Genomic DNA, 25,609 nt, shown 5'->3' with positions numbered 1-25,609 from the left:
AAGTCCTGAGCCCTGGGGATTTAAAAATGAATATAGTCTTTTGGGGGAATCATACTAAGCAGGGCTGAGGAGTATATTTATGAGTCTTCGCCAGGATGTCCCACAAGCTCATCTGTGAACATAGGAGAAGCAGTGCCTTACTCTTTCTGAAGAACTGGTAGAGAAGGTTTCCTAGGGCAGGTGACATGTAACCGAGCTGAAAATGTTAAGTTGGAGTTTGCTAGGGCAGATGGGTGGAAGAGACTTTTAGGCAAAGGGTATGGAAATGAAAACTGGTGATGATGTGGTTCAAACTTGTCTTTAGTTTTGTTATTCTTCTTGTTTTGTTTTTTTAAACAGCCTTATTGAGATACTAGTTCTCATACTATACACCATTTAAAGTGTACAATTGAGTAGGTTTAGTATATTCACAGAGTTGTGCATCTATCACCGCAGTCGATTTAAAACATTTTCATGACCTCAAATAGAATCGCTACATCTTTTAGCTGTTATCCCTTGGTCTTCTAGTCTTCTCAGCCCTAGGCAATCACCAATTCTGGATCTTTGGATATTTTATTTAAGTGGAATTGTACAATATGTATTACTTTGTGACTCATTTCTTTCATTTCACATGTTTTCAAGGTCTTTCCATATTGTAACGTATCAGTACTTCATTTCTTTTTATTGCCTAATACCATTCCATTGTCTGGCTATACCACAATTTATCCATTCATTAGTTGATGGATTTTTGTTTTTTTCCTATTTTTTTGGCTATTAGGAATAATCCTGCTATGAACATTGATGTACAGATTTTTGCGTGAACATACATTTTCATTTTTCTAGGATATATACCTGGGAGAGGAATTGCTGGATCACATATTAAATTAACTCTTTGCTTAAAAATTTGAGGAAATGCCAGACTATTTTCCATATTAGCTATACTATTTACATTCCCATCAGCAGTGTACATTTTCCAGTTTTTCCACATCCTTACCAACACTTGTTATTACTTAACAGATTTTTTTTATTATAGCCATTCTATATAGATGCGAAGTGGTATCTCATTGTAGTTTTGATTTGCATTTCCTGATGGCTGTCGATGTTGAGCTTCTTTTCATGTGGTTATGGGTTATTTGTATATCTTTGAAGAAATATCTATTGAGATCTCTTTTGCTCATTTTTAATTGGATTATTTATCTTTTTATCATTGAATTGTAATAGTTCATTATATCATCTCTAGGTTTTTGAAGCAAAATTAAGACTAGAATACATTATTTTTGACATTGTAAGTAGAAAATTAAGTAATCAAAATTGGAATCACCTAAAAGAAATAAGGTTTAAATCTGAAAAGTAGATTTGGAGTTAAAGGATATCAATATTAGTTTTAAAAGGTGATAAAATTAATGCATTTCACGAGTCAAATTCTAGTTAAATAATCTTAGTTTATTAAGATAATTCTCCCTATCTGTGTGCAGTGGTGTCAGATAATTAAATATTCACTTTTCTCTTCAGCTAGTCCCCTGCTACTGGGATGAATGAGTAAGGTTTTCTAATAGTTCTTCTTTTCCAAATAGTCTTTTAAAGTAATATTGTTTCTTCTCTTTGTAGCTACTTATTCTTTGTCTCAAACTGATAAAGCGTATTTGTAATTTTAGAAAGTTTGGTACTGCCTTATTGAGATTATTTATGGATATCTATCAGTTACTTGAACAACAATTATTGGTGCCTACTAGATATAGAACTGGTGCATTTTGTTTCTTTCCAGGGATCATATTCTAAATATCTAACATTGATGTGTTATGGACACTGGGCTTAAAGTTCATTCACATTCAGTTTCATTATTTCATTCATAGATTTTCGATGCTATTCTTCTTTATACTTTGAAGTCTAGCAAACCTATTCTAAGTGTATAGCTTCATTTTTGATTTGGATCTTTCCTCCCTTGGCAGTGTCCTATGGGTCTTTTTCTTTTGGTTACCAAATTGGTGGTTGTTTTGACCCGGTAAATTTGATGGGTCAAATACAGAGGTAGCTCTTGTAATAGAGATAATATTCATCAGATAATCTAAACTTCCCTTCAGGGAGCTACTTCTGTGTTCTAGAATTGGTCTTGGAAGCGTACCATTCCCAGCAGATAACTTACATTATTGATTTGTGCTAAACCATTGAAGGTTGTATATAATCTGAACAGATACCAGATGTTTATAGCAAATACACTAGTGAGTCATTTCTCTTGGTGGGTAGGATTTACGCCTTGGCTAAACAGAACGCTTTTCAGTATATCATTTTTATAATATTTGAATAGGAAGGAAATTTTCCATGGAATACATGAATTTAAAGATACTGTTAGACCGGCTGCTCTGAAAAGCCATCTTTGTATTGTCCTGGGTCTGGCTCCCTATTCACTGCAGCCACCTACTCAGTGCACCTCCTCTATCCGTGAGGACTCAGGCATCTTTATCACCAGATTCCCCAAACTCTGGCTTTTTAAAAAAAATCTGCATTGGATCACAGATGTGCCCCACCATGTCAGATGCAGCAGTGAACAGCAGCTCCGAGATGTCCACCAAGGACTCGAAAGAGAAGAAGCAGTGGAGGGGGAGGCGGAGAGTGGAAGAGACGCATCTGCTAATGGGAACACTAATGAGGAAATGGGGAGAAGGAGGCTGACAGTGTGGTGAATGATGAAGAGGAAAGAGGCATGGTGAGGAGGAGGAGGCTGAGGCAGCCTTGGGCAAATAAGCCATTGAAGATGATGAGGTTGATGATGTTGACCCCAAGAAGCAGAAGATCGATGAGGATGACTAGATAGCAAAAGGGAAAAAATTAAATAATAAAGAAAAGTCCACTGTATCTCATTTACCCCACCTCCCAATTCCCATCTCATAATCTAAACATGGTCACCTTCAAGTAGAGAGGCCTGCCTAGCTGCCCACCATGGGCGGTGTCACCCACAGATGACACATGCTCTTTCACCTCCCAACCAAAACTGCATGTGAATTTGTAATAGGAGAGGAAAAAAGAACTTCCAAGGCCCTGCTTTTTTTCTTTTTTCTTTTTTTAAAAGTACTTTAAGTAGGGAAATTTGTATTTTTAATTTACATATTATATTTTTATATATTTTGTTAGGGTTAGCCATTTTTAATGATCTCCAATGACCAAACTAACCTTTGGAGTATTCTGTGTCCTATATCTGACTCTGCTTGTGGTGTGACCATGTTTGTTATAATCTTAAAGCAGAAAAAAATACCTTAAAACAAGCAAAACGACAACAAAACAATTTTATTCCCAGTTTGCCTGTAACTTTTTGTTTTGTTTAGCTATATTATCAGTAGTTGGGATGGTTAAAAAGTCCAAAGATAAAAGTTATTTTTTCTTTTTTTGGTCTTTGTAATTGCTGTTTATTTGTTTGTTTGTTTTTGTATGCTTGATGTATGTGTGAAACAGTGTTGTCCAATAATAAACCAGAATTTCATTTTGCTGAGTTGTTCTAAAAAAAAAAGGATACAATTGTATTATCTTAACAACTCTATTTTATGTGTAGTAAGTTCTCAGTAATGATTTATTTTCTGTCTTACCAAAATATAATTTCAAATAGCTGCCAATTGTATAAATCTTATTCACGTTTTCAATTATTCAATACATATAGATTACCTGTGACTGTTAAAATAACTCTTATTTTCCTTTGGTTCCTTGATAGCTTTGTAATTTGCCATAATGGCATCCATCCATAGGGAGGAAGGAGACTATTGCAATGATTTAAGTGAGACGACATGATAACTTCTACAAGGGCGGTGGCAGTGGAGATAAAAAACAGATGTATTCACATTATGTTGGAAGTAAAAGCCTTTGAATTTGCTGTAGGAGATGGTGAGGTGAAAGGAATGATTAAAGATGACCCCCAGGTTTCTGGTTTCAGTGTTTGGGAAAATGTGCCATTTATGGAGATGGGGAAGACTGGGACAGGTAAGGTTTAGTCATTTGCCCTTTAGTGCTAAGATTCAGTTTCCTCACTTTCTCTGTCTTCTTTATTGCGTGGAACTGCACTTCACAATCTTACTTAACCTTTTTGGCTTTGTGGGTAGATATAGCCAAAAGGAGACACTGATGGAAGACTGAAGAGTGGGAGTGGGGAGAAGATAGGGTATTTTCCTTTTGCTTTTTGCTTTGGTTCATGTCTTAGGAAGAGGCCATTTCATTCCTGCGGTTCAGTTCCTTTCAGACAGCATCTCCTTTGTAGTCCCAGCTCCTGATGGCAGCATCCACCATTGTTCTAGTTCCTGCCAAATGATCACAGCTTCTGAGCTCATAATTCCACTTCTTCTGGTGGGTCTCTCTCACCCAGCGGTCCCCAACCTTTTTGGCACCAGAAATCAGCTCTCCTATGAGAATCTAATGCCTGATGCTCTGAGGGAGCTGAGGTGGTGATGCTAGCGCTGGGGAGCGGCTGTAAATACAGATGAAACTTTGGCCTGCTACTCACCTCCTACTGTGCAGCCCAGTTCCTAATAGGCCGCGGACCGGTACTGGTCTATGGCCTGGGGGTTGGGGGCCCCTGCTCTAGCCCTTAGGTTGGTCATGGCTTCCTGTTGTTATCTTGGGGTTGCTTCACCATTCCCCATTTGGTGTCAACCATGTAACCACATTTTTTTTCTGTTAATTTTTCTTTATTTTAATGCCTAGACAGATTTCTGTATTCCTAATGAATACAAGGATGAAAATTTGAGAGTTCAGTTTTGGAAATGATTTGGGTCAAGTTTAATATTTCTTTAATACATTCCAGTGGAGATGTTATTAGGTGAGTTGGACAGCGAGCTCATGTGGATGTCTAAAATGAAAGTATAAATTTGGGTGTCATCTCTCATGGTAATGGTAGTATTCAGAACCAAGAGAGAGATGGCTGGAACCATCTAGTGAGTAGATGAGAAGGTCCTAAGGACCTCTGTTCATGGAAGGCAGAGGGAGATATTTAACATAGAGAAGTTAGGAAGGTAAGAAGAAAACAGCAGAGTGATGCTGTTGATACCATAAAGAAAGGAGTGTTTAATTGCCTTGTGCTACTGTCTGTGGCATTTGATATCAGTTCCCATGATGAAAGTGGTTTCATGGAAATGGTGAGTGGTTAAGTCTTCACCAAAATGAAGTGGTGGAAGAGCAAATGAGAGATGACAGTACATAGAACTGGCACAAAGAGACAGTTCTTTTGAGATACTTGACTATGAAAGGAGATAAATGCGGAGATAGCAGGAAGTTTAAGACAAGCTATAGGTTTTACAATTGCTTTTTTACTTTGAAAATACTTAATTTTTGAATAGGTTCAGATTTAAGTTATATAAGAGAAAGTCTTCCTCTTACCTTGTCTCCCATCATTTCTGTTCTTTCTTCTTCTTCCTAGTTTCCATACATTGTTACTTGTTTCTGGTGTACATCCAAAATTTTTTATGCAAATAAAAGCAAATGTGAATATGTACTTTAGATTTCTAGTGGTAGCGTAGTGTATATATTTTTTAGTATCATATTCTTTTCTCTGAAAGATAATGTCTGGAGATCTGTGTTAGAACTTAAAGGGTATTTTTTTTGTAAGGAGCTTTAAAGGACTCTCAATTCTTAATACACTAAAATGTCTTTAAGCAGTCACCTTTTACTGTTACAAATAATGCTGTAATGAATGACCTTGCACCTGTGCAAGTATGTTTGTAGTAGGCTAAATTCTTAGAACTTCTTGATCAGGGGACATATATTTGCCCTAGTTTACATTCCCACCAGCAACGCGAGAGAGTGCTTGCTTCCTCACAATCATGGCAGCAAAGTGTATTGTCAGGCTTATGGGTTTTTGACAATATAGGGAGTGAAAAATGGTGCAGTTTTTTTCCTTAGTGCAGTTTTAATTTTCATTTATTAAGAATAGGGTTAAGCATCTTTTTGTATGTTCAAGAGGCATATGTGTTTCCTTTTTTTGTGAACTCTCAGCTCACATTTTTTGCCAATTTTTTTTGGTTAGATTTTGGGCTTCTCAAATTTGGAGTTTTGCTTACTATGGCTGAAGGCCTAAAAGCTCAGTGAGGCAGGAACGTAGCATACAAGATGGACCTGGTGAGCAGTGGCTTAGAGTAGAGGCATGGCGAACAGATCATGAAGTGCCCTATAAAGTCCAATTGGTGTGTATATTGCCTCTTAGTTTATAAACCTATTTACAGTGTAGAAATAGACATCCCGTTAGTGATTCTTTAGATGCACTAACTTCTGAAGAAATTATGTGTCAGGATCAACAGAGCAATTTAATTTGGAAAGAGGACAGGAGAATATTAGCAATGTTCTATTATACGTAGTAAGTAAAAGTTCTGTCTTCCACTCTGATTTTGATTATTAACAGACCTACTTAGCTATGTAATTAATTTTCAGTAGTTATTGGTAGAGTTTTTCCAGCTATTATTTCTCATTTAAAAGAAAAAAAAATGTTCTTTTCTCTTTATACAGCGAACAGAGTTCAAGCTGACTCATGGTTTCTTCATTTTATTTCTGCGAAGCATTCAGCAAGACTACAAAGTGCTTCCGCTCTCTGAAGTAGAGCATTCTTATGAAATTTTTCCTAAGCAGAAAATGAAGAAGCAATTACCATTAATTTGTATGGAAAAGTTTTTTAGTTTTCCGAGACCCAAAAAATAACTTATCAAATCATACCAAATAGCATAAAACTGAAAATAACACTAACGTATAGTAAAAGCAGTGCTACTTTCAATGCTTGGGGTTCATGCTGCTTCTATAATCTATAATGGCTTGTTTCTGCAAAACAAACAATGAATGCTATTTTCGCTTTTTGCCTCTCTTTATAAAGTGAAATCCTCTTTGAATTTCTTTTAGTTAGTGAAAACAGATTTTAATGGAGGTCTTTTGTAAAAGTGAAGTGGCGTAATGTCAACTTTTGAAAAGTGGAGGATACCTGTATTTTAAAAAAACAATCTTACTATGTATGTTATATCCAAGAATAAATACTTCCCCCCAGGAGTTCCGATGTACTACTTTACTCAAAAATACACCAGTTGCCAGCACTGATTAGTGGAGGGTCAATTTTTGCTCTGAGTATTTCCAACTGGGAACTGTAATGCTCTTTGTCAGTCTGTCTCTTCTCTCTTTCTCTCATCTTCTCTCCTACTCGTTCTTGTCTTCTTCACCATCTCATCCTCCCTATCTTCCAACCCTAGCTGGCTAAAGGTAGAATACTTTCTCGTGGATCGCTTTAAATGCTTTTTAAAAAGACTTTGAAAACCTGGTTACTCCATGCTATGTTTTGCACAGTCCCAATAAAGAACAGTAAGTGAAACGTAGATGAATAATATTAATCCATTGACCAGAATTTTTCATTTTCATTTAGCCTTTTATTGGTTTTAAGAAATTATTTTTCAAGATGCACTTTAAAGGTCTTTTAAAGTCTCTTATTAAAGCATACTCTGTTCCTTGAATTTTTTTGTAGGCATTCAGTGATTTGTATTAATATAAATACACACTTTGGGTATGATTAAGCATTGTAGTAAAAAATCCGCCCCCAAATCCGTTGGGTTCAAAACGATCGAACTTTTTTCCCTCTTTGTTCTCTGTGAATTTTTATTTATATCGGCCTTACCTAAATCTATGGATAGTTTCCTCTTACTATTTTATGCTGCTCCTCTAGTTGACTTTCAGATGGAAGAGTTATGTAAGACAAATGATTTGTCCTGCGTAGTGTTCATGTGAACCATGCCCATCTCTTCTATAATGCCATGATTATGCAGAAGCCTGCAGGCTGGAGGGAAGATTGGTTGTTGTGAGAGTCAGCCTGTGCTTTGGAGTAATGACCCTGTACTCATTTTTAATTCTCTTTTTACTTGCATGTATCTCATTGATGACCGAAGGTCAAGAGCTGACATGTTCAAGATCTTGGAAATTTTGGAAATAGCCAAACAGTTCTTTTTGAAGCCTAATCATTAGTCTTTTTAGAAATATTTTGAGGCAACCTCAAGACCATGTAATACTCTGTATTTTGTTCGCAGATATCATCTGCATTAGTTTTGATCAAGAGGCAAAGAGCCACTAATGAAGCATTCTAATTTCCTTAAATTTACAGTCCCTGGAGTCAGTTTGTCTGGATTTCTAATCCTGGCCTGTCCTCTTGCCGTGTGATTTTAGGCAAGTTACTTTTGCTTTCTAAGTCTTAGATTCCCTTCTATAAAATTGGAGCAAAAAATGAACTGACCTCAAATTTGGAGGATTAAATGAAAAAAAAAAATGACATGATTGGCTCATTGCTGGGCACACAATATATACTCAATAATGTTAGCTATTTTCGTTATTACTAATCAGATTTTTATTACTTTAGATTTAAAAGTAACTTATTTTGTGTATATGAAATAGTTTGGAAAGTAAATGTGTTTCGATTAAAACAAATAATAGTTTGTTTTTCTATCCTCACACTCAAAGTGGGTGGTGTGTCAATGACCATCATTTTCTTGGTTCAGTGAGTACAAAAGCTTTTAGCAGTTGGGAGAAAAGTCCCTTAGAAAATGTATATCAGGTCACTGTTTTCCTGATGGATCACAGCAGGAAAATAGTTCTCACCTTAAAATGAAAGAACATTATTGACTCTAAGCTCTGTGGAAAAGGACACTTAAAAAAATAAAAATAAAAAGCCTTGCTTAGCTTTCTTAAATGAAAAAAGCAACACATGCTTTTAAAAATTCAAACAATACAGATGAATATAAATTAAATATTGATGTGTCCCTTCTCATGATTAAATTTTATAAGATTATAAAATTAATGCCCATACAATTTTAAAAAAGAATAATATAAAAGGTACACAAACACTATATTGGAGGACAACCGAACCTTTGTTTTATTTCCAAGGACAAACACCTCAAACAAAATCATATATATGCTTCTAGAAATTTTTTTGCTTAGAATGTAATTTTTCTTTTTCTTTTAAAATCACAAATGAAATCACAAATACAAGACCTACTCTTCTGCACCTTCCACTGTTTCACCAAATGATATAACAAAGATTATTATAAATAAGCACTTACAGATTATCTTGCTTTTTTAACAGCTAAATAATATTTTGCTGCAGTCTCTATTTAACCAGTTTTCTTATGATGGTTATGTAGGCTTTCTAGGTCTTTTGCTTTGTCAATAAGCTTCAAGGAGAATTAAAAAATTTATGTATATTTATGTATATATGTGTTTTGCATTTGTGTGTATGTATGTAAATATGTGTGTGTGTAGTGCAAGTGTCCTACAACCACATGTAGGAGAAATTCTGATGCACATTAAAATTTTTGATAAATATTCCTACGTTGCATTCCAAAGAGTTTCATCAGTGTAGATTACTATCAGCAGAGAAAGAGGTTGCCAGTTTCCCCATTCCTTTGCTAGCATTAGATAGTATTACACTTTTTAATATTTTCTAATTTGATGTAAGGCTATGGGATCTTATTTCATCTTGCATTTCAAAAATCCAATGAGATCAATGTATATCAGGATAAATTCCTAATAAATCAAGATCTAAATATAAAACCGTATGTGTATTAGAAGAAAACACGGGTGAATTTCTTAGTAATCTGGGAGTAGAGGAAACTAATTATGATTAAAAATCCAGAAGCAATAAGAGGTTGATAAATTCGATATTTGAAATAAAAAGGTATGAAGAAACTATAAAAAAGTGAAGTGATAAACTGAAAAAAAATATCGTAACTTGTTATAAATAATTAATATCCTCTCTGTATAGATAGTATATTTATGTGTGTTAAGTTAGTAAGTTAAAACTTGAGTTGAAAATGACTAGATAGAAAAATATGAACAGATCGAAAACTGAAAAAAAAACCTGCAAATGATTTTGCTGAACTCATTCATAATAAGAGAAATGCACATTAAAACCTCACACAGCATTCTGATTCTTACCAGATTAGCAAACGCACAGGTTTGATAGCACACTGTATGGACAATGCTGTGGATAAACAGGCAATCTCATGTACTGCTCATGGGACTACAAAGTGACACACCCCATATAGAGGGGATTTGATAGTATGTAATGGAATTACATATGAATTTATCCTTTGACCCAACAATCCCACTCTTTTGGACTTGTCTCCAAAGATAATCTGGGAAGAAATAACAAAATGATATATGCACAAGGCTATTTATTACAGCCAGATAATGGAAGACTATAAATGATCAGAGCTTGACGTCTAGATTTCATCTGGCTGGCCTAAAGTTTGTAGGCTTCCAAACTGTCCTGATATCCCAGATTAGGTATTGGCAATATTTGGCTAAAGTACAGATGATTTTCAGCTCCACATCGGGGATTAACAGTGCTGTGGGCCAAATCTCAAAGTAGTTGGCTTCTTTTTGGGTCCTCTCCAAGTCTGTGCCTATAAGTGTGGTGTCTTCTTACTGCCTTTCCCTTCCTTGGTCCATTCTTTTCCATCTACCTAGTCCTTTTCCCTAAGGGTTCTTCTGTAATATTGCTTCTTCCTCTCAGGCACTGGGGAACTTGACGTGAATGCTCTAAGTAAGGCAAGGCCATAAGGTGTTAACCTTCTCTTCTCAGGTATTTAATAACCAAATCATCTACTAGTGGTAGTGTATTTGAACACTTACTTTGCTGTGGGTGATGAGGTTCTGGAAAGGCAGATCTTCTGGTATTTGATTTTTGTAGATGGTGCCACTCCGAGGTAGACATGCTAAGCTAACTTATTTCTTGGTTCGGGTGCATTTCACCCCACGTCCTGCCCCCCATGTCAATGTTTGAAGTTAGGATATATCTTAAAATTGATAAGAACACGAATGTAACGTTTCACTCCTCTTGAAGAGCTGTTACAAAGTTGATAGTGTTTTTTATAGTAGATGGCATCTTAGAACCCAGTAAATGTGTTCATAAGGGGACAAAACATGTGTAATCAGTATTTTTTATTGGAAAATAGCCATACACTGTTTTTCTCCTATTCTCCTTTTGTAGTGAGTTTGTTTTCTGTGTTAGTAAAAAAGGGCCTTTGCTGCGTGATTGTGGGTTGGCACAGAGCAAACAAGCACTCAAAATTGAGAAAGGAAAATGAAAAAGTGTGGAGGGACATTTTATCCTGTTAATAACGCTAATATTTATACATATATCTTTCCAGAACTCTTTGCATTTAATATAATTTTTTACTCCTATTTCAAATACTTTCTTCTCTGCATTTCTGTGACACCATGTTCCCTAGTTTTTATACTCTTTTCGGCTCTTCTTTTTCAATGCCCTTTTCTCATCTCAACTTCTCTACCAGACCTTTGGATGACCTACTACTGTTCTTTTACTTTTTTCTCTGTCTTTTCCCCCCATCTATAGCCTCTCCTTAGGAGACCTCATCTAGTTCTATAAATTCAGATATCTTCTCTAGGGTTTCGATTTTCCCATTCGTGTCCTTAGCCTGAAAGACCCCCCTGAGCTTAGGTTTCATATATACAAATGGCTGATTGGTATGTCTAGTTGGATATTTAATAGGGATCTCAAATATAGCATGGCCGAAAACCCCTATTGATTTTCTGGTCCCCAGATTATTTCTTTCCAAACCCTCCCCATGGCAATAAATGGCACCACAAAGAACTGATGCTCAGGCCAAAATCCTTTCCATGTTCTCAGGAATCCTATTGATAACCACTTGCATGACTCATATCTAATCTCTCAGTGAGTTCTTTTGATTTTGCCTCCATTCATTTCTCACTCTTGCCATTGCTGTAATCTCAGTCCATGGTCTTTCACTTACTTTTTAACCAGTGTGTCCACTTCCAACTGGTAAAGACAGTAGTACCCCCAACTGTCTTTAATTTTACCCCATCTATAGTCTTGTCTTTACAGTGCTTCCAGAATGGTCTTTTTGAAGTAGAAGTTCATCTTTGAAACCCAGTGGTGACGTCCTGTTACACTTATAATAAAATGTAAAGTTCTTGCCAACCTAATCTGGTTCCTGCCTGCCCCTCTGACCTTTCTCTCCTTACTCTCCCTATATTTAATCTCACTTCTCTCTGTTACTGGAACACGGCAAGCTTGCTTGGTCCTGTTTCATGGCCTTTATTCTTGTATCTTCTCGGAAAGCTCTTTCTTCCTATCTCTGCAGATTCTTTCCCATTATTTAAGTCCCAATTCAGATTTGAACTTCTAAGGGAGACTTATTTTGACCAGCAACACGCCCCCTCGATTATTCTTTGTCCATTAACCACTTTTATTGTTTTATTATCATTGACCAGTGCCTGAAATTATCTTGTTTCCCTGCTTTTTGTTATTATCAGACTTTCCCCTTAAGACTATAAACTCCTTGAAGGTAGAAACTCTTGTGACAGCCACATTCCCATTACCTAGAATAAAGACAGGCACATAGTAAATTCTCATTGTGTTTTGGTTGTTCAGTGACTGATTTATGCTTGTAAATGGAACAGTCTTTTGACAATACTAAGTAAGATGAATTAACCAAAAACCAAGTTCAGAAATAATTGAATAAGAAACTGTTCATTGGACAAGAGACATTCTTTTTTTGAAGGGTGGTTAAGAAAAAGTTAGGTAATTTTTGTGAGCATTTTGGTACATTCACAGGTTTCTTGTTGATTACAACTACTGGGTCACCAGCCTAGTATTTACATTATTTTAAAAGTCAGTACATTTGAATATTGACAAAATTCTAGAGAAAGTAGAATGATTTGCCTTATTTATTGCTGAAGTTCTCCTTGAGAGGTCTTTAGGTTTATGATTGTTTGTTTCAAATAAATTTACAATCTCTCTTTTTATCATTAGTTAGCAGATATCCATGACTTTTTCTTGTCTGCATAATACATTGCTCATAGTTTTGCTTCATCTTTCAAAATTCAACACTTGTTCAGTGAATATTTAATGAGCATCAACTGTGTACCAGACATTGTAATAAGTACTTTCGATATAGCTATGAATAAAGTCAAGTCTCAGCCCTAAATATTTGTTAAATTGCTGACTTTCTTGAAACTTATTTTAGACTGTTAGTATGACCTTCAGAGCTGTAGGACGTTGGTAGAAGTGCCATGTGCATGTGGTCTCACATATTATTTCTCTGTCATCTTATTGTACTTACTGGTGTTCCATGGCTCTTCGGATGTCTGTTCTTTGCCCATCACTGCGTTAGGTCCTGGACTTTTACAGAACAGCAGATAAAATTGTTGTCTTCAGTATCTCATAAATAATGATAAAAACAGGCTGGAAAATAAATCATTTTAATACAGAGTCATAAAGTGCTAGAATAGTCTATGCACAATCTGCCATGGGAGTGCAGAGAAGAGGCATTTAACAAACTTCAAGCTGAAAACGAAGGATGAATAGGAGTTAGGCAGATGGATAGGCAGGTGAAGGGGTACATGAGTTGTCATTTTGTAAAGAAAATAAAGGTATTTTAGGAGCACAGACTAGCGCAAGCTTTAAGAACTCAAGGTGGTTTGGTGTGGCTGGAGGGACAGATGAATATAGGGATAAATGAATATTGAAGTTGAGGAGGTGGCTAGATCTGGATAGGCCTCGAATATCAACATGCAATCATTGAAAGATTGTAAGAGTACTATCATCACACTGATATTAGAGGAATATCTTTCAGGTCGCATTGTGGGGAATAGTTTGGAGAGAACTAGAGGGGGTAGGTGAATACTCATCATCTCTGAGTTTGAGCAGGGAAGTGATATGATTAGATTTATGTTTTATAAAAGACCACTCTGGCTCTTGGGTGGGACATATACTATGGATGGGCGAGCTATGAGTGGGAGAAGTGAGATGAGTTAGGAAGGATCATAGTATTCAGCTAATGTATAGTAAGGAGCTTTCCTTACCTTTTTAGCATTTCAAGAATTTTTGGACCTTGCCTCTTTATAAAAATATTTCATTATTTTTATAATAAAATGTTGGGGAAAAACATTTTTGCCAAGTTTCTAGAAGCTTCGATGTGCTCATCCTCCCTCTCATGTAATATTCTCACTTGAAACTATCTTCTCAGAAGTTGTAACACAGACATCTGTATGTCCTTTTAGTTATTATATCCTTTGACAGCTTCTATTCTTACTGAAATACCATTGAAGGTGCTGCAGTTTTCAATTTTGGTTTTTCTTTTATTGTGATAATCCTATTTTAATGTGTAAATTCTTCTAGGCAGCAAGGTAGTTGGAATAGCATCAAGCACTTTAGGCATTTATAAATTCATTTTTATAAATACGATAGGTTTAGGTGATTTGTTGCATTGCTAGTGAGTTTATTATGGTATATAACAATATTTAATCAAATTGTTGAGAGGAATAAAAGCCTCACTTTGAGGTAAATCTTTAACTTTTCAAGGAAGACAAATTATATTTTTAATAACTTCTCAAGCTGATGATACATGTGCTTGAAAAATATTAACATGCAGCCCCCAAAGAAGCGATTTCATATTCAGAGGTAAGATTAGACCAGTTTCACTTTAGTTTTTAGAAGTTATTAAATTCTCTCAAGTATTAAAAATCTAGGAAGTAAATGCTGATCTTCTTTATATTTTAAATGAAAGGTTATACATTTTAATATTTATTTCTCATGAATATTTCTATATTATAGCAGTTACCTACTATATTGTAATTGCCTGTTTACTTGATTCTATCTGCTACATCTATTCTGTTCTTCTCCAGCAGTTCCAGTGCCATCTGAGTAAGCACTTGGATATTTTTGACTGATTGTGATACTTACTTTTTCGTATTCATTTTTTTAATAGAAAATGCATCAGAAGCAGATTTATGGCTCCTGAATAGTTGTACTGTGAAAAACCCTGCTGAAGACCACTTTAGAAACTCAATTAAGTAAGTAGAAGTTGATTTTTTTCTTATTCTTTGTAAGCGACATAAGAGTTAATTTCAGGAAATTAGTTTTTAAAAGATTGCTAATATATTCAGTATGAATTTAAAAAGTATGTGTTGGACTCTCCTCCCCCCCTCCTTTAATTCCTCCCCCACTTCCACCCCTGACCTATGGATGTTGCCATTTCCCCTTAAGAACTGGATCTCTGAAGGCGGAGCGTCCCCTCTCACATGCTCGCAGAGTGTACCCAAGGCCTGGCACACCCGAAGTATGGTCCGTGGCTTCACCTGGGGCGTGAACCCAGGACCTTCTGCATGTAAAACAGGCGTGCTAGCCACTACACTATGGATCTCTGAAGGGGCGTCCCCTCTCACATGCTCGCAGAGTGTACCCAAGGCCTGGGAACCCACACCCGGTATGGTCCGTGGCTTCACCTGGGGCGTGAACCCAGGACCTTCTGCATGTAAAGCAGACGTGCTAACCACTACACTATGGAACTACCTGCTGCGTTGGACTTTTGAGATTATATTGTTTTGAATTTATCTGATGATGAAACTTCAATGTAGACTTTTCCAGTAGGTGATTTGAGTATTTGTGAAGTTAGCTAATAGGTGTTTTGAGTAATTATTAAGTATAAGTATTAATGGTGTTCTCTTCTAGGGCATTTAGTACATACTTTTTAAAACTACCCAAAAGCAGTCCTTACCTCTTTCAACTTACCTGCCCATTAGCACTGTTCTAGATGCTAGTAATGCCTGGCTATCAAGAGAAGTACAGTTTGTTGAGGGAAATAAACATCTAAGTCCTTGGTTCTTAACTTTTTTCCCTCAAGTTAAAGTGAAACAAGTATTTCTTTTTCCACTTGTGCTCTGAATCTTACCCCACCCACCTTCTTAGAAACCTCATTCTATCAGTTATTTCCTCATTCTCCTATATTTTCAACCTCTCCAAACTGTTGGTGCCTTTTCATCTGTATTTAAACATGCTCAGGTCTAATCAGCTCCCTGTACCCATTGTGCCCCTTTTAGCTATTGTCCCATTTTCCTTGTTGTCTTCCTAGCCACACTTAAAAATTCTTCATTTCCTAACTTCACTCTCAGACTCATTCCCCTCTCTCCGCAAATGGCTATATTGTGAAATATATGTGTGTGTGTGTGTGTGTGTGTGTGTGTATATGTGTGTATGTATATATATATATAATTCATGAAATCTATACAGCTTAAATAATAATAATAAACTTAACACCTGTATGGCTACTGCAGAGCATAAGAAATATGACGTTGTCAAGACCTTAGAAATCCTTTGTCCCTCTTTCAGTCATATCCCTAAAAAGTAATTTTTATTCCTGACTTCTGTGAATCATTCCCTTTTATTAGTAAATTTATCACCTATTAAGTGTGTCTCTCAACAATATATTGTTTAATTTTGCCCTGTTTTGGATTTACTTATTGGATTTCTGCTGTTTGCGTTCTGAGATTTGCTTCTTTTCTTTGGCATTGTGCATGTAAAATAACTCTGGACATTTGTTGCTTGAGTTTGCCACAATTTATCCATTTTATTGTTGATAGAGTTTTTCCCAGTATTCCGTTTGCATGAATACTGCTGCTATGAATTTTTGAACATGTTTTCTAGCGCACATGTGCAAGAGTTATTTTAGGGTATATACCTAGGAGTTGAATTATTGGGTCACAGATATGTGCATATTCAAACTTTAGTAGGTACTGCCAAACCCTTTCCCCAAATGCACATACCAGCGTTTACTCTCACCAGTAAAGCATGCATATAGTCGTTTCAATTCTCGCTGATACTTGATGTGGTCAGACTTCTAAATTTTGCCGATCTGGTGGTGGAGATGGTATCTGATGTGGTTTTAATGTGCATTTCCATGATTACTAATGATGTTGAGCATCAGTTTATGTTTATTGTCCATTTGGATTTTCTTTTTTTTCCTGAAATGGCTTTTAAATATTTTTTTTTTCCATTGTCTTTTTATTATTTATTTATGGGGCTACATTATATGTTTTCTAGTTACTAATTCTTACATGCTACACATGTTGCAAATATCAACTGTGGCTTATCTTTTCACTTTCTTTAGTGGTATCTTATGATGAAGATTAATTCTGGTTTAAAATTTGTTGGTCTTTTCCTATGGGTCTCTGCTATTATTGTTTAAGAAACCTTTCCTTACCCTGAAGTTATTAAGATATTCTCCATTATTTTCTTCTAGAAGTTTAATGATTTTTATTTTTTACATTTAGGTTTGTAATCCATCTGGAGTTGACTCTTTTTTTTTTTTTTGGCATGGTACCAGGAATTGGGTCCTATTTTATTTTAAGTTTTTTAAAAATTAATTTTTTCCATGTAGACACCAAATGTTCCAGTATCTTTTATTGTTTTGTTTTTGTTTTTAAAAACTCATTGTTTCTCCTTTTAACTATGTATTATCCACTCTCATATGTGTGTCTATAGATGCTCTGGTCTGTTTCTGGGCTGGTTAGTTATACTGATCCATTTATTATGGCACTTATTCTACACAGTCATAATTAGTATAGATTTATATTTGGGAATGCTAGTACCTTTTCTTTTTTAAGACTTTTCTTTGCCCTTCCATATAGATTTAATATTAGGTTTTAAGTTCAAGAAGGAAAATCACTGACTTTGATTTGAGTATTGTGATTACATTGAGTCTCTTGATGACTTTGAGAGAATTGCTATCTTTACATTTTGAGTTTTCCAATCCATGAATAAAGTATTTAATTCTTCCTTGACTTTCTAAGGGTTTATAATTTCTTCATGTAGCTCCTGTTCACCTTTTAGATTTTTTTCCCATATAATATAGATACTTAGTTGTTCCAATATCATTTATTTTTATAAAATCTATTTTTTCTTTTTGCCTGTGCAGTGTTTTTTGTTGTTGTTGTTTATTTTTTTTATCTTTATACTATTGTAAAAGGTAAATTAAAAAAAAAAACAACTTCATTTTCTAACTATGTTTACTCCTTTGGTCTCAGAGAATTAATTCTTGCAGCACTGTGAAGGATGGTTGGGTATAAAAAAAGGATAGTGATCAGACGTCCATTTAGGACAGAGTTGCAGTAGTCCAAGTACTGATGGCCTCATCTCAGGTAGTAACGTACAGAGTGGGAAGGAAGGAGTTGACTTGAGAAGGAAGAATTCTTTATACTTTCAATATTGTTGAATATAACTCCTAGATCTCTGATTAGAATGAAATAGCAAATTCCAGAAAGGGAGTTTAGTTAGAGGGAAGACATGCTGTAGTTTTTGAACATGCTATATCTGAAGTTGCAGCTAAATATTGCAATAAAATAATGGATAATATTCGATCTTTATCAGTTGTCTTCTATGTGGCAGGTGCTGTTCAAAGTGCTTTACATTAATTGGATGTTATTTAGCTTAATTTTTGCAGTCTATCAAATTGTATATTTCAATTTTTATTTCTAGTTTACAGATGAAGCAGCATCTGTTTTACAGATGAAGTTCTCTTAAGGCTGTTTAGTTCATAAATGGTGGAGGTGGGATTTTAACCTGGGCACTCTGACTCGAGTGTATGTTTAACCATTTTATTACAATGCTTCCCAGATAAAGATGTCAGGTAAGCAGTTCCAGAACTGAGGCAGATATCAAAGAGATCAACCTTAATGATATAGATTTTATATTATTTGCATAGAAGTGATAGTTGAGCATGCTGGCATCCTCAACTCAGAAATTATAGAAAGAGCTTGGTGGGAGGTAGAGGGGAATGGTAGTGACGTGACATGGAACAGGGGAGTTAGGGTCATGTTTAGGAGCAAAAGAAGGAGGAATTAAACAATGAGCAAAGAATAATGTTTACCATATGCTGCTCATTTTCAAAGAATGTTTTATATTTTATGAGAAGTCTGTCATGTTCTCAGATTTTCTGTTTTTTTTTTTCCTATAGGAAAGATAAATAAGATATAATGCTACTGATACCCCCTAAGTACAAATCTCAGAGAATTTCGTTTCTGTGATTATCAGTTCCATAATTCAATTAATGGATAGGCTTCGAGAAGTTACTAAAAGTTTAAAAACTTAGATATAAGTTGTGTCAGTGGGTTTTGTTATGTAGATAAACTGTTGTGAATTTAGATTGAAATAATGATATGGTATTTGAATGATAGATTGAGGTAACTACATAAGAAAAGGTGGTCATTTTAACAGTGCAAAGCTAGTGGAGGCAAGCACAGGTTCCTTTAATGCACTATTCTGCTTGATTGAAAGTGAGACAATATTTAAATTCAGGGAGAGACTAATAGGGTGTGTCCTCTCTCAGGTTTTGTTGCACCTAATTCCTTATTCTCAAATTCAAAGATTTACAAGGATGGGCTGGGACCTGTATTTTCTAACCGGAGCCCTCTACAAATGATTGCTTCACTTTCCCACTTATTTTTGGGTGTTTGTCATCTTTTCTCTTCTAATACATTCTTGGATTAATAATCCAATTAATAATTGTGTGTCTTTAATTCCTTATCATCTCATTTTATCTCTTGAGCCACAAGGCAGTAGATCATCTTGTTTTAACTGGAGTAAAGGACAACTTTGAGGGATTTACTGTTTTCCATGTGATTAATACAATCTCATTGATTGAGATCCATGAATTATGAGTTCCTGATAAGACAGTCATGGATTTTTGAGAAGGGTAGGTATTTCTCCTGGTGGTGGGTGAGAGTATTAGTTTCGTAATTTCACAGTATAAACAGTATTGGGAGGAGTATTGTTTAACCTTGGTCAGAGAGAATATTGGCTTCAGATTATTTGGAAATCTTCATTTCCAACAAATCATTCTATCTTTAAATAATTCCTTAATCTAATTGAATTACATGATATGAAATGCATATCTATATTAATCTGTAGCCCGTACTGCCCAGTACTTATACTTTCTACTAGTTAATCTAATTATTAAAGTTTTACAGTGTTTGTATTATTGATATTCAGATTGATAAAAGAGTAGGAGTTTTAAATAGCAAAAATAGAGTTAAGAATGATTGTTTTGGCTGCTTTTTGAACTCTGAAATCTTAAATGCTGTTGCCTTTACTGATTTTGAAAAAATTGCTAATGAGCCCCATGATTTGCGATGGCAGCCTATTGGATGCATCTCTTTCCTCTTGAGCATTTGCCAGTTTCCCTGTCTCTGTTTTATCCATATACCAGTTTGATTTAGGCATATGGCCTTTAACTTGAGGGATTCTTGAGCAAACAAAGATGTTTTTGAAAGAGATCAAAAGTTTCAAAAAAATAAAATTTGCTCTTAATGAGAGTATCAAATAAAGAAACTCCTTTAGTTAATGCTTTATAGAAATATGGGATCTTTTCCATGCCACCTAAAGAAGGTCATTCAGAGGCTGGTGAAAATAAACACATCTTGTGTGTTCTATATAAATTAAAGAAAGAATAGCCAGCTTGCTTTGATCATGGACTGTCAACCTCTGTTTGACCTTGTGCTTTATTAACCCAAATGGGCACTGTGGTTTAGCCATACTGATAGTAGATAGGCAGGAGTCACTAGTTCTCTGAACCACCTTTGCCTGTAGAAATAAATAATAATGTTGAAGTTCTGACTGAAATTACAAAGAACAATTGGAAATATATGGAGAAATGCACAAAGAAGAAAAGTGTGTGTTGAGACAGAGGATGCCTGCTTTGTATCATATTTTATGTCTGTAGGAAAGTTCCTTATATAGCATTCTGTTGATTAAACAAATTATTGAATGGCCATTTCTATTGTGAAAAATTTTTTTTTTTGCTTTACAGATTTAACTTTGAGTTCTTCCTTGTAAATCGAAGTTGGGGAGGTATTAGAATATTATTTCAACTTTGAATTTGTAAAATGAGTTTCCTTCAAAAAAGCTGACTTACTAAGAACAGAGAAGTGCTTTCTCTCCTACCATTTACACTTCCTTCTACACATTTACACTTTCTCCTGCCATTTCTCATCTGCTTACATTGTTTCGATACTATCTATATGCTAATTACTCCCAAATTTCTGTTTCTCACCGTAGTCTCAGAGATCCAGACTTATGTATCCCACTGCTTCCTGAACTTCTCCATTGAGATAACCCATTGACATTTCAGTCATCCTGTCAGAACTTCTTCATTATCTACCTCACCTTTTCCCTAGCTAGTGTTTCCATTCCTATTGCCCATCTTGTTTGGTTGCATAGTTGTCTACTAGAGTGGATGTTTTCCTTGATTCTCTATTTCTCTCCCCTTCTTTCTCCAGCCTCAAGATACTTCTAAAAATCTTTTCCTGCTTCTGCTTTTTCCTTTCTCCTTTTTATTTTTGCTCAATGTTATTAATATTTTATTATGTGGTAATAAAATGTTCCTCTTAGAATCTGCAGTGAACCACTGTGTTCTCAAGTTTCATCCAGTTGTCATGAACCAGACCCATATCTTTAGAATTTAATCCTTTTTTCCCCTTCCTATTGCTGATGTCTTAGTTTTGGTCCTCATTATCTGTTGCTTTTAATATTATAGTAGACTTTTAGCTGGTTCTCAGCTTTTCTGTTCCAGTTCATGCTTTTCTCTCACTTTCATGCCCTGTAACTTTTCCTTCTTAGCTACATACAGATATAATTTCTTAGTGTAACAATGTCTTTTAAAAAATCTGTACCTAGCCTACCTCTCCGATCTCTTTTCTTGCCATTCTTCCATAGAATTTTACTTCTCTCCTAAATTATATGATTTTTCAAACATAATGTGTTTGCATGTTTTCTTCTTTTTCCCTGGAATATGCTCTCCCTTTCCTCCACATGCATGCATATGTGTATGTGTATGCTCTCCCCACCTCACATATTCCATGTAATCCTGCCAGGCAACCTGTTCATCTTTTGGAACTCATATCAAAGGTTATCTCCCTTCTAACTCCCACCCCTTACTGCCAAGGTCCACAGAGGTAATCACCCTCTGTTCTCTGCTCTACTTTATCCCATACAAACATCTATTGTTGCATATTACATTTTATTATTTGTTTACATATTTGGCTCTCTATTAGATGTGAGTCTTGAGGTCAGGTATTGACCTCAGGAAAATCCTTTTTTATGGAGTCTTTGATCCTCTGACTCTACCATATAATGATTTTCCTTTTCTTGGGAAACAGATACTATTAATAGAATAAGATTGTTCGTCAACTGTTTTAAGAATGGTCTCCTGAGGTCTTTGTGAATCTCTCGTCAGAAACAGGCTGTATGTTCGTAAAAAAAAGAAAGAACATTTTTATTTTTATTTTTACATATTGTATTTAAAGGACCCTCTTTTTTAAGAAATCATGCTGTTTTGCTTTTTATGTTTTGTTTATGAAGTAGGAAGAAACCTGCCCCTTGTTGTCCTAAATGAGAAGAGAAACGTCTGTTTGTCACTGTGGGTTCACAGTTTCTTTCAAGAGGGAAGTAGTAAGAGCAGTAAGAATTCTCTCTTCTTGGAGGCGTCACTTGGTCATGCTAGCAGCAGCTTAGCTGTGAATGGTAGACCCTGTTTTTCCTGGCAAACTATGTGAGCTGGGCCAGCTTCAGGACCTTAGCCATTAGATTAATTGAAGCGTCTCATCTTGAGTCAGAGAGTAGGAATGGTGTAGATAAAAACCTGGTTATGTTCGACCTAAAGTCTGACACAACTGTAATTATTCAGTACATGTTTGTACAATTAGGTTGAACCAATTCTTCCTTTCTTTGGGGAAGAAAATTTAGGATCATTTTGCCATCAGTGCTTCAGCAAGTCATTGTTAATGTATTTTACGCTAAATATATTATAAATTATATAACTGTATTAAAGTTTTACATTGAGTATTGTCTAGTTTTAGACGAATGAGCAAAAAATCAATATGGCATTGTGGGGGAAGAAGTAGAAGTGTTGGAAAGCTTGATTTGGTATAGAATCTCTGTGAGAGGGGTCAAATGGTAAGATCTATGTGGACAGTGATATGGTCTTGCTTGTTTACTAAGGGATCCTTGGTCCCTAGCACAGAGCCTGGTAAACAGTTGGCACTGCGTTATCATTAGATTGAAGGCTGATTTGATGAAGACCAAATTTCTCTGGATAAGTTCCTATTTATGTGTTAGGTCTTCTTATGATCTCCGTATGTGAATTTATATTATTCATGTCTTAAGTCATGGTTCTGTTTAGTCTGCTTTCTGTTGTTGCTAGGACTTTAGTATTGTTTTTTATCCGCCAGCTAGTCTGGGGTTAATAATGGTATTAGAATAGCATGCTTTCTGGAAACATAAATGAAGAACTCTCTGTTGATTCCTAAAGTGAGGGATGAGAGTAGTATAATTCATAGTAGATTTCAACCAGTTTTCTGTTACAGGCTTTAGTTGCTTGTCCCCTAACCATGGAAAAACATGGAGATGAATGAGAATGCAAGGAGATTATTATGTGACATGTCCCAGTGAAAAGTTTGATGGGAAATAAAGGAGAAAGTATATTTGAGGGTTGAATTCCTGGTTGACTTTTAAAAAATGAAGGAATAAATTTACAGTTGAAAGATTCTTAATTTGCAAATCAGGAACAGAAAAAGCAGTTCAGAAGTACTTAGTCATTTTAAAATGCAAAACTGAGTTTTGTGGTTATCTAAAATCTTTTAGGAGAATAGTATTTTGCATATTTCATGATCACTGTTACATCAACAGTTGCTTTGTTTTGCCATTTTAAGCAAGAGAGAAGTGAAAGAGGTCAGTGTATTATGTACTGGCAACAGCTGGCTGATAGCATTGAATACTTACGTAATTAAATATATGTGTTGGCTGTTGTCCTAACAGCTCTGTAGGTGGAGGCCCCAGAAAGCATGCAGAAACTTGCTTTAGCAGGATTAAAGAAGAAATCAACGTGATCTAAGACTGTGTTTTCAGCCAAGAGTGATTTCCTATTGTTTTGTTTTGAAAGAACTTCTACTTATTCTTGATGTGTGTGTTTATACAACAGCAGAGAAAAAAGACTCTTGGGTTTTTTTCTCCTCTTTCTCTGTGCTCTAAGTGTGAAAAACATAATCTTTCTTAATTTTTAGTCAGCAGTGTTGTTTAATAATGATAACGAAGTAAAAAACATATGACCTTTAAGTCATAGGACATTATACTAAAATATGAACTGTTTCTATTCCTTACTTGTGGACATTTTTGGTTTTAGGTGTCCTCTGGGCCATATTTAAAAGGTTACTTCGATATTAGACTACACTATGGCATGGTTGTCTATGATCATAAAAAATTGGGATAGGAGTGGCACTGAAGGATAAATAAAATCTACAGGTAAAATGCAACTGTGTTTTTAGTTAATAGCCTTCTCTGTGGATGCAAATCCTACTCAAACTACCCTGTGTTTACCTGTTACTGTTTTATAGCTTAAGGGTAGGTTGAAGCCTTCAAAGGCTCTGATGCCTGGATAGTACTTTTGTGGGAATTAGAAAAAGATGCTAATCCTTGTAGACACAGTTCGGTATGGCCCTGTGTAGCTGCCCCATGTAAATAACCCTGTATTTTATTTATCTCTCTCTGTACTCTATTTCAGAGTTCCTTAGGGGCAGCCACTATGTCTTCTATCCGTATCCCAGCACTTAATATAGTGGTTGACAATGATAGTTGAACAAATGAATGCATCAACTTACATGTTTGCTTTCTCTATGTATATTTATCCTCCCTACCCCTTCCACCTCCCTCCTCACCTCTGTCAAGAACTTTTTCCATATCTCCCATTCCTGTTGATTGCATTACTTAGAAATTAAGTTCAGCTGCCTGTCATAGAAAACCTAGAAGGTGGAAGTTTAAATAAGATAGAAGATTTCTTTTTCTTTATATAGTGCAAGGTACATAATTAGGAAACCGCTAGCTCTGATCTACCAATTCAAGGATGTGAAGGCTAAGTCTCTGATCTTTCCAATATGGTGTAAAATGGTTGCTACTCTCCCACCATTCTACCTACTTTCCGAAAAGGAGGAAGTGCTAAAGGGGATTTATTCCTTCTTTAAAGAAGGAAGTTGCCCTCAAAACTCTGTGTTTACATTTCAATGGAAACTACTTTAAGTGGGCTTCTGTCTGGTACTGTAAGATAGTCCAAGCTTATCTTGTATTTTTCTTGCCTTAATCCTTTCATTGGGGAATGGTATAAAGAAACATAATTTTAGCACTAGGTATACTTTTTGCTACTGAGATGTCATTGCTTCTGGTCACTGTTAATGAGCAGAACTAGGTAATGTGTATATATATATACCCAAACTTCTATATCTATTTCTGTATCTGGGTATATATTTGAAACTATGAGGTCATACTACTCCCTGTGATTTTCTTTTTTTTGAAACAAATGCCTTCATTTAATGAAATAAGCAAAGTATTGAAATGTATCCATATTTACCAAGTTTTGCAAGTACTAGTAAGTCTGTTACTTAACTTTTTTTTCTGTATTGTAGTGAAAACAAAACTCAAATCCTGTAACTTTGGGAAATTGATCTTAGAAATCCTTATTTACATCTACAGAATATATAAAACATAATGATATACTTTGAAAACTAAAAAAATTTTTTTCGGTTACAGTCGACATTCAATATTATATGAGTTTCAGGTGTAGAGCATAGTGATTAGACATTTATATAACTTACCAAGTGATTTCCCTGGCACCATACATAGTTATTATAATATGTACTCTATGCTGTACTTTACATCCCTGTGACTATTTTGTAACTAACAATTTGTACTTCTTAATCACTTCACTTGTTTTGTTCATCCTCCCTACCCTCCTCCCATTGGGCAACCATCAATTCTCTATATCTATGAATT

General features: G+C 35.4%; 1 protein-coding gene and 1 long non-coding RNA gene across 12 annotated transcripts in view; both read left to right on the top strand.

The window, feature by feature from the left end:
* CDKAL1 (CDKAL1 threonylcarbamoyladenosine tRNA methylthiotransferase) overlaps positions 1–25,609 on the top strand; it is a 566,460-nt gene that overhangs the window by 74,777 nt on the left and 466,074 nt on the right. For all 11 annotated transcript variants that reach the window (XM_039866443.1, XM_039866450.1, XM_039866444.1 and 8 more), the window contains one exon: positions 14,727–14,811. In XM_039866443.1, coding sequence (XP_039722377.1) covers positions 14,727–14,811 — 85 coding nt within the window. The remainder of the gene's footprint in view (positions 1–14,726; positions 14,812–25,609) is intronic.
* On the top strand, positions 1,122–8,400 carry LOC120605570 (uncharacterized). The gene is made up of 2 exons (XR_005653659.1): positions 1,122–2,683; positions 6,457–8,400. It is a non-coding gene; the product is annotated as an uncharacterized LOC120605570 (long non-coding RNA).

The sequence above is a fragment of the Pteropus medius genome, unplaced genomic scaffold (assembly GCF_902729225.1).
Source record: "Pteropus medius unplaced genomic scaffold, Ma_sr-lr_union100, whole genome shotgun sequence".
Taxonomy (NCBI): domain Eukaryota; kingdom Metazoa; phylum Chordata; class Mammalia; order Chiroptera; family Pteropodidae; genus Pteropus; species Pteropus medius.
Note: the sequence above shows the minus strand (reverse complement) of the source record. Positions and strands in the feature narration are given on the sequence as shown.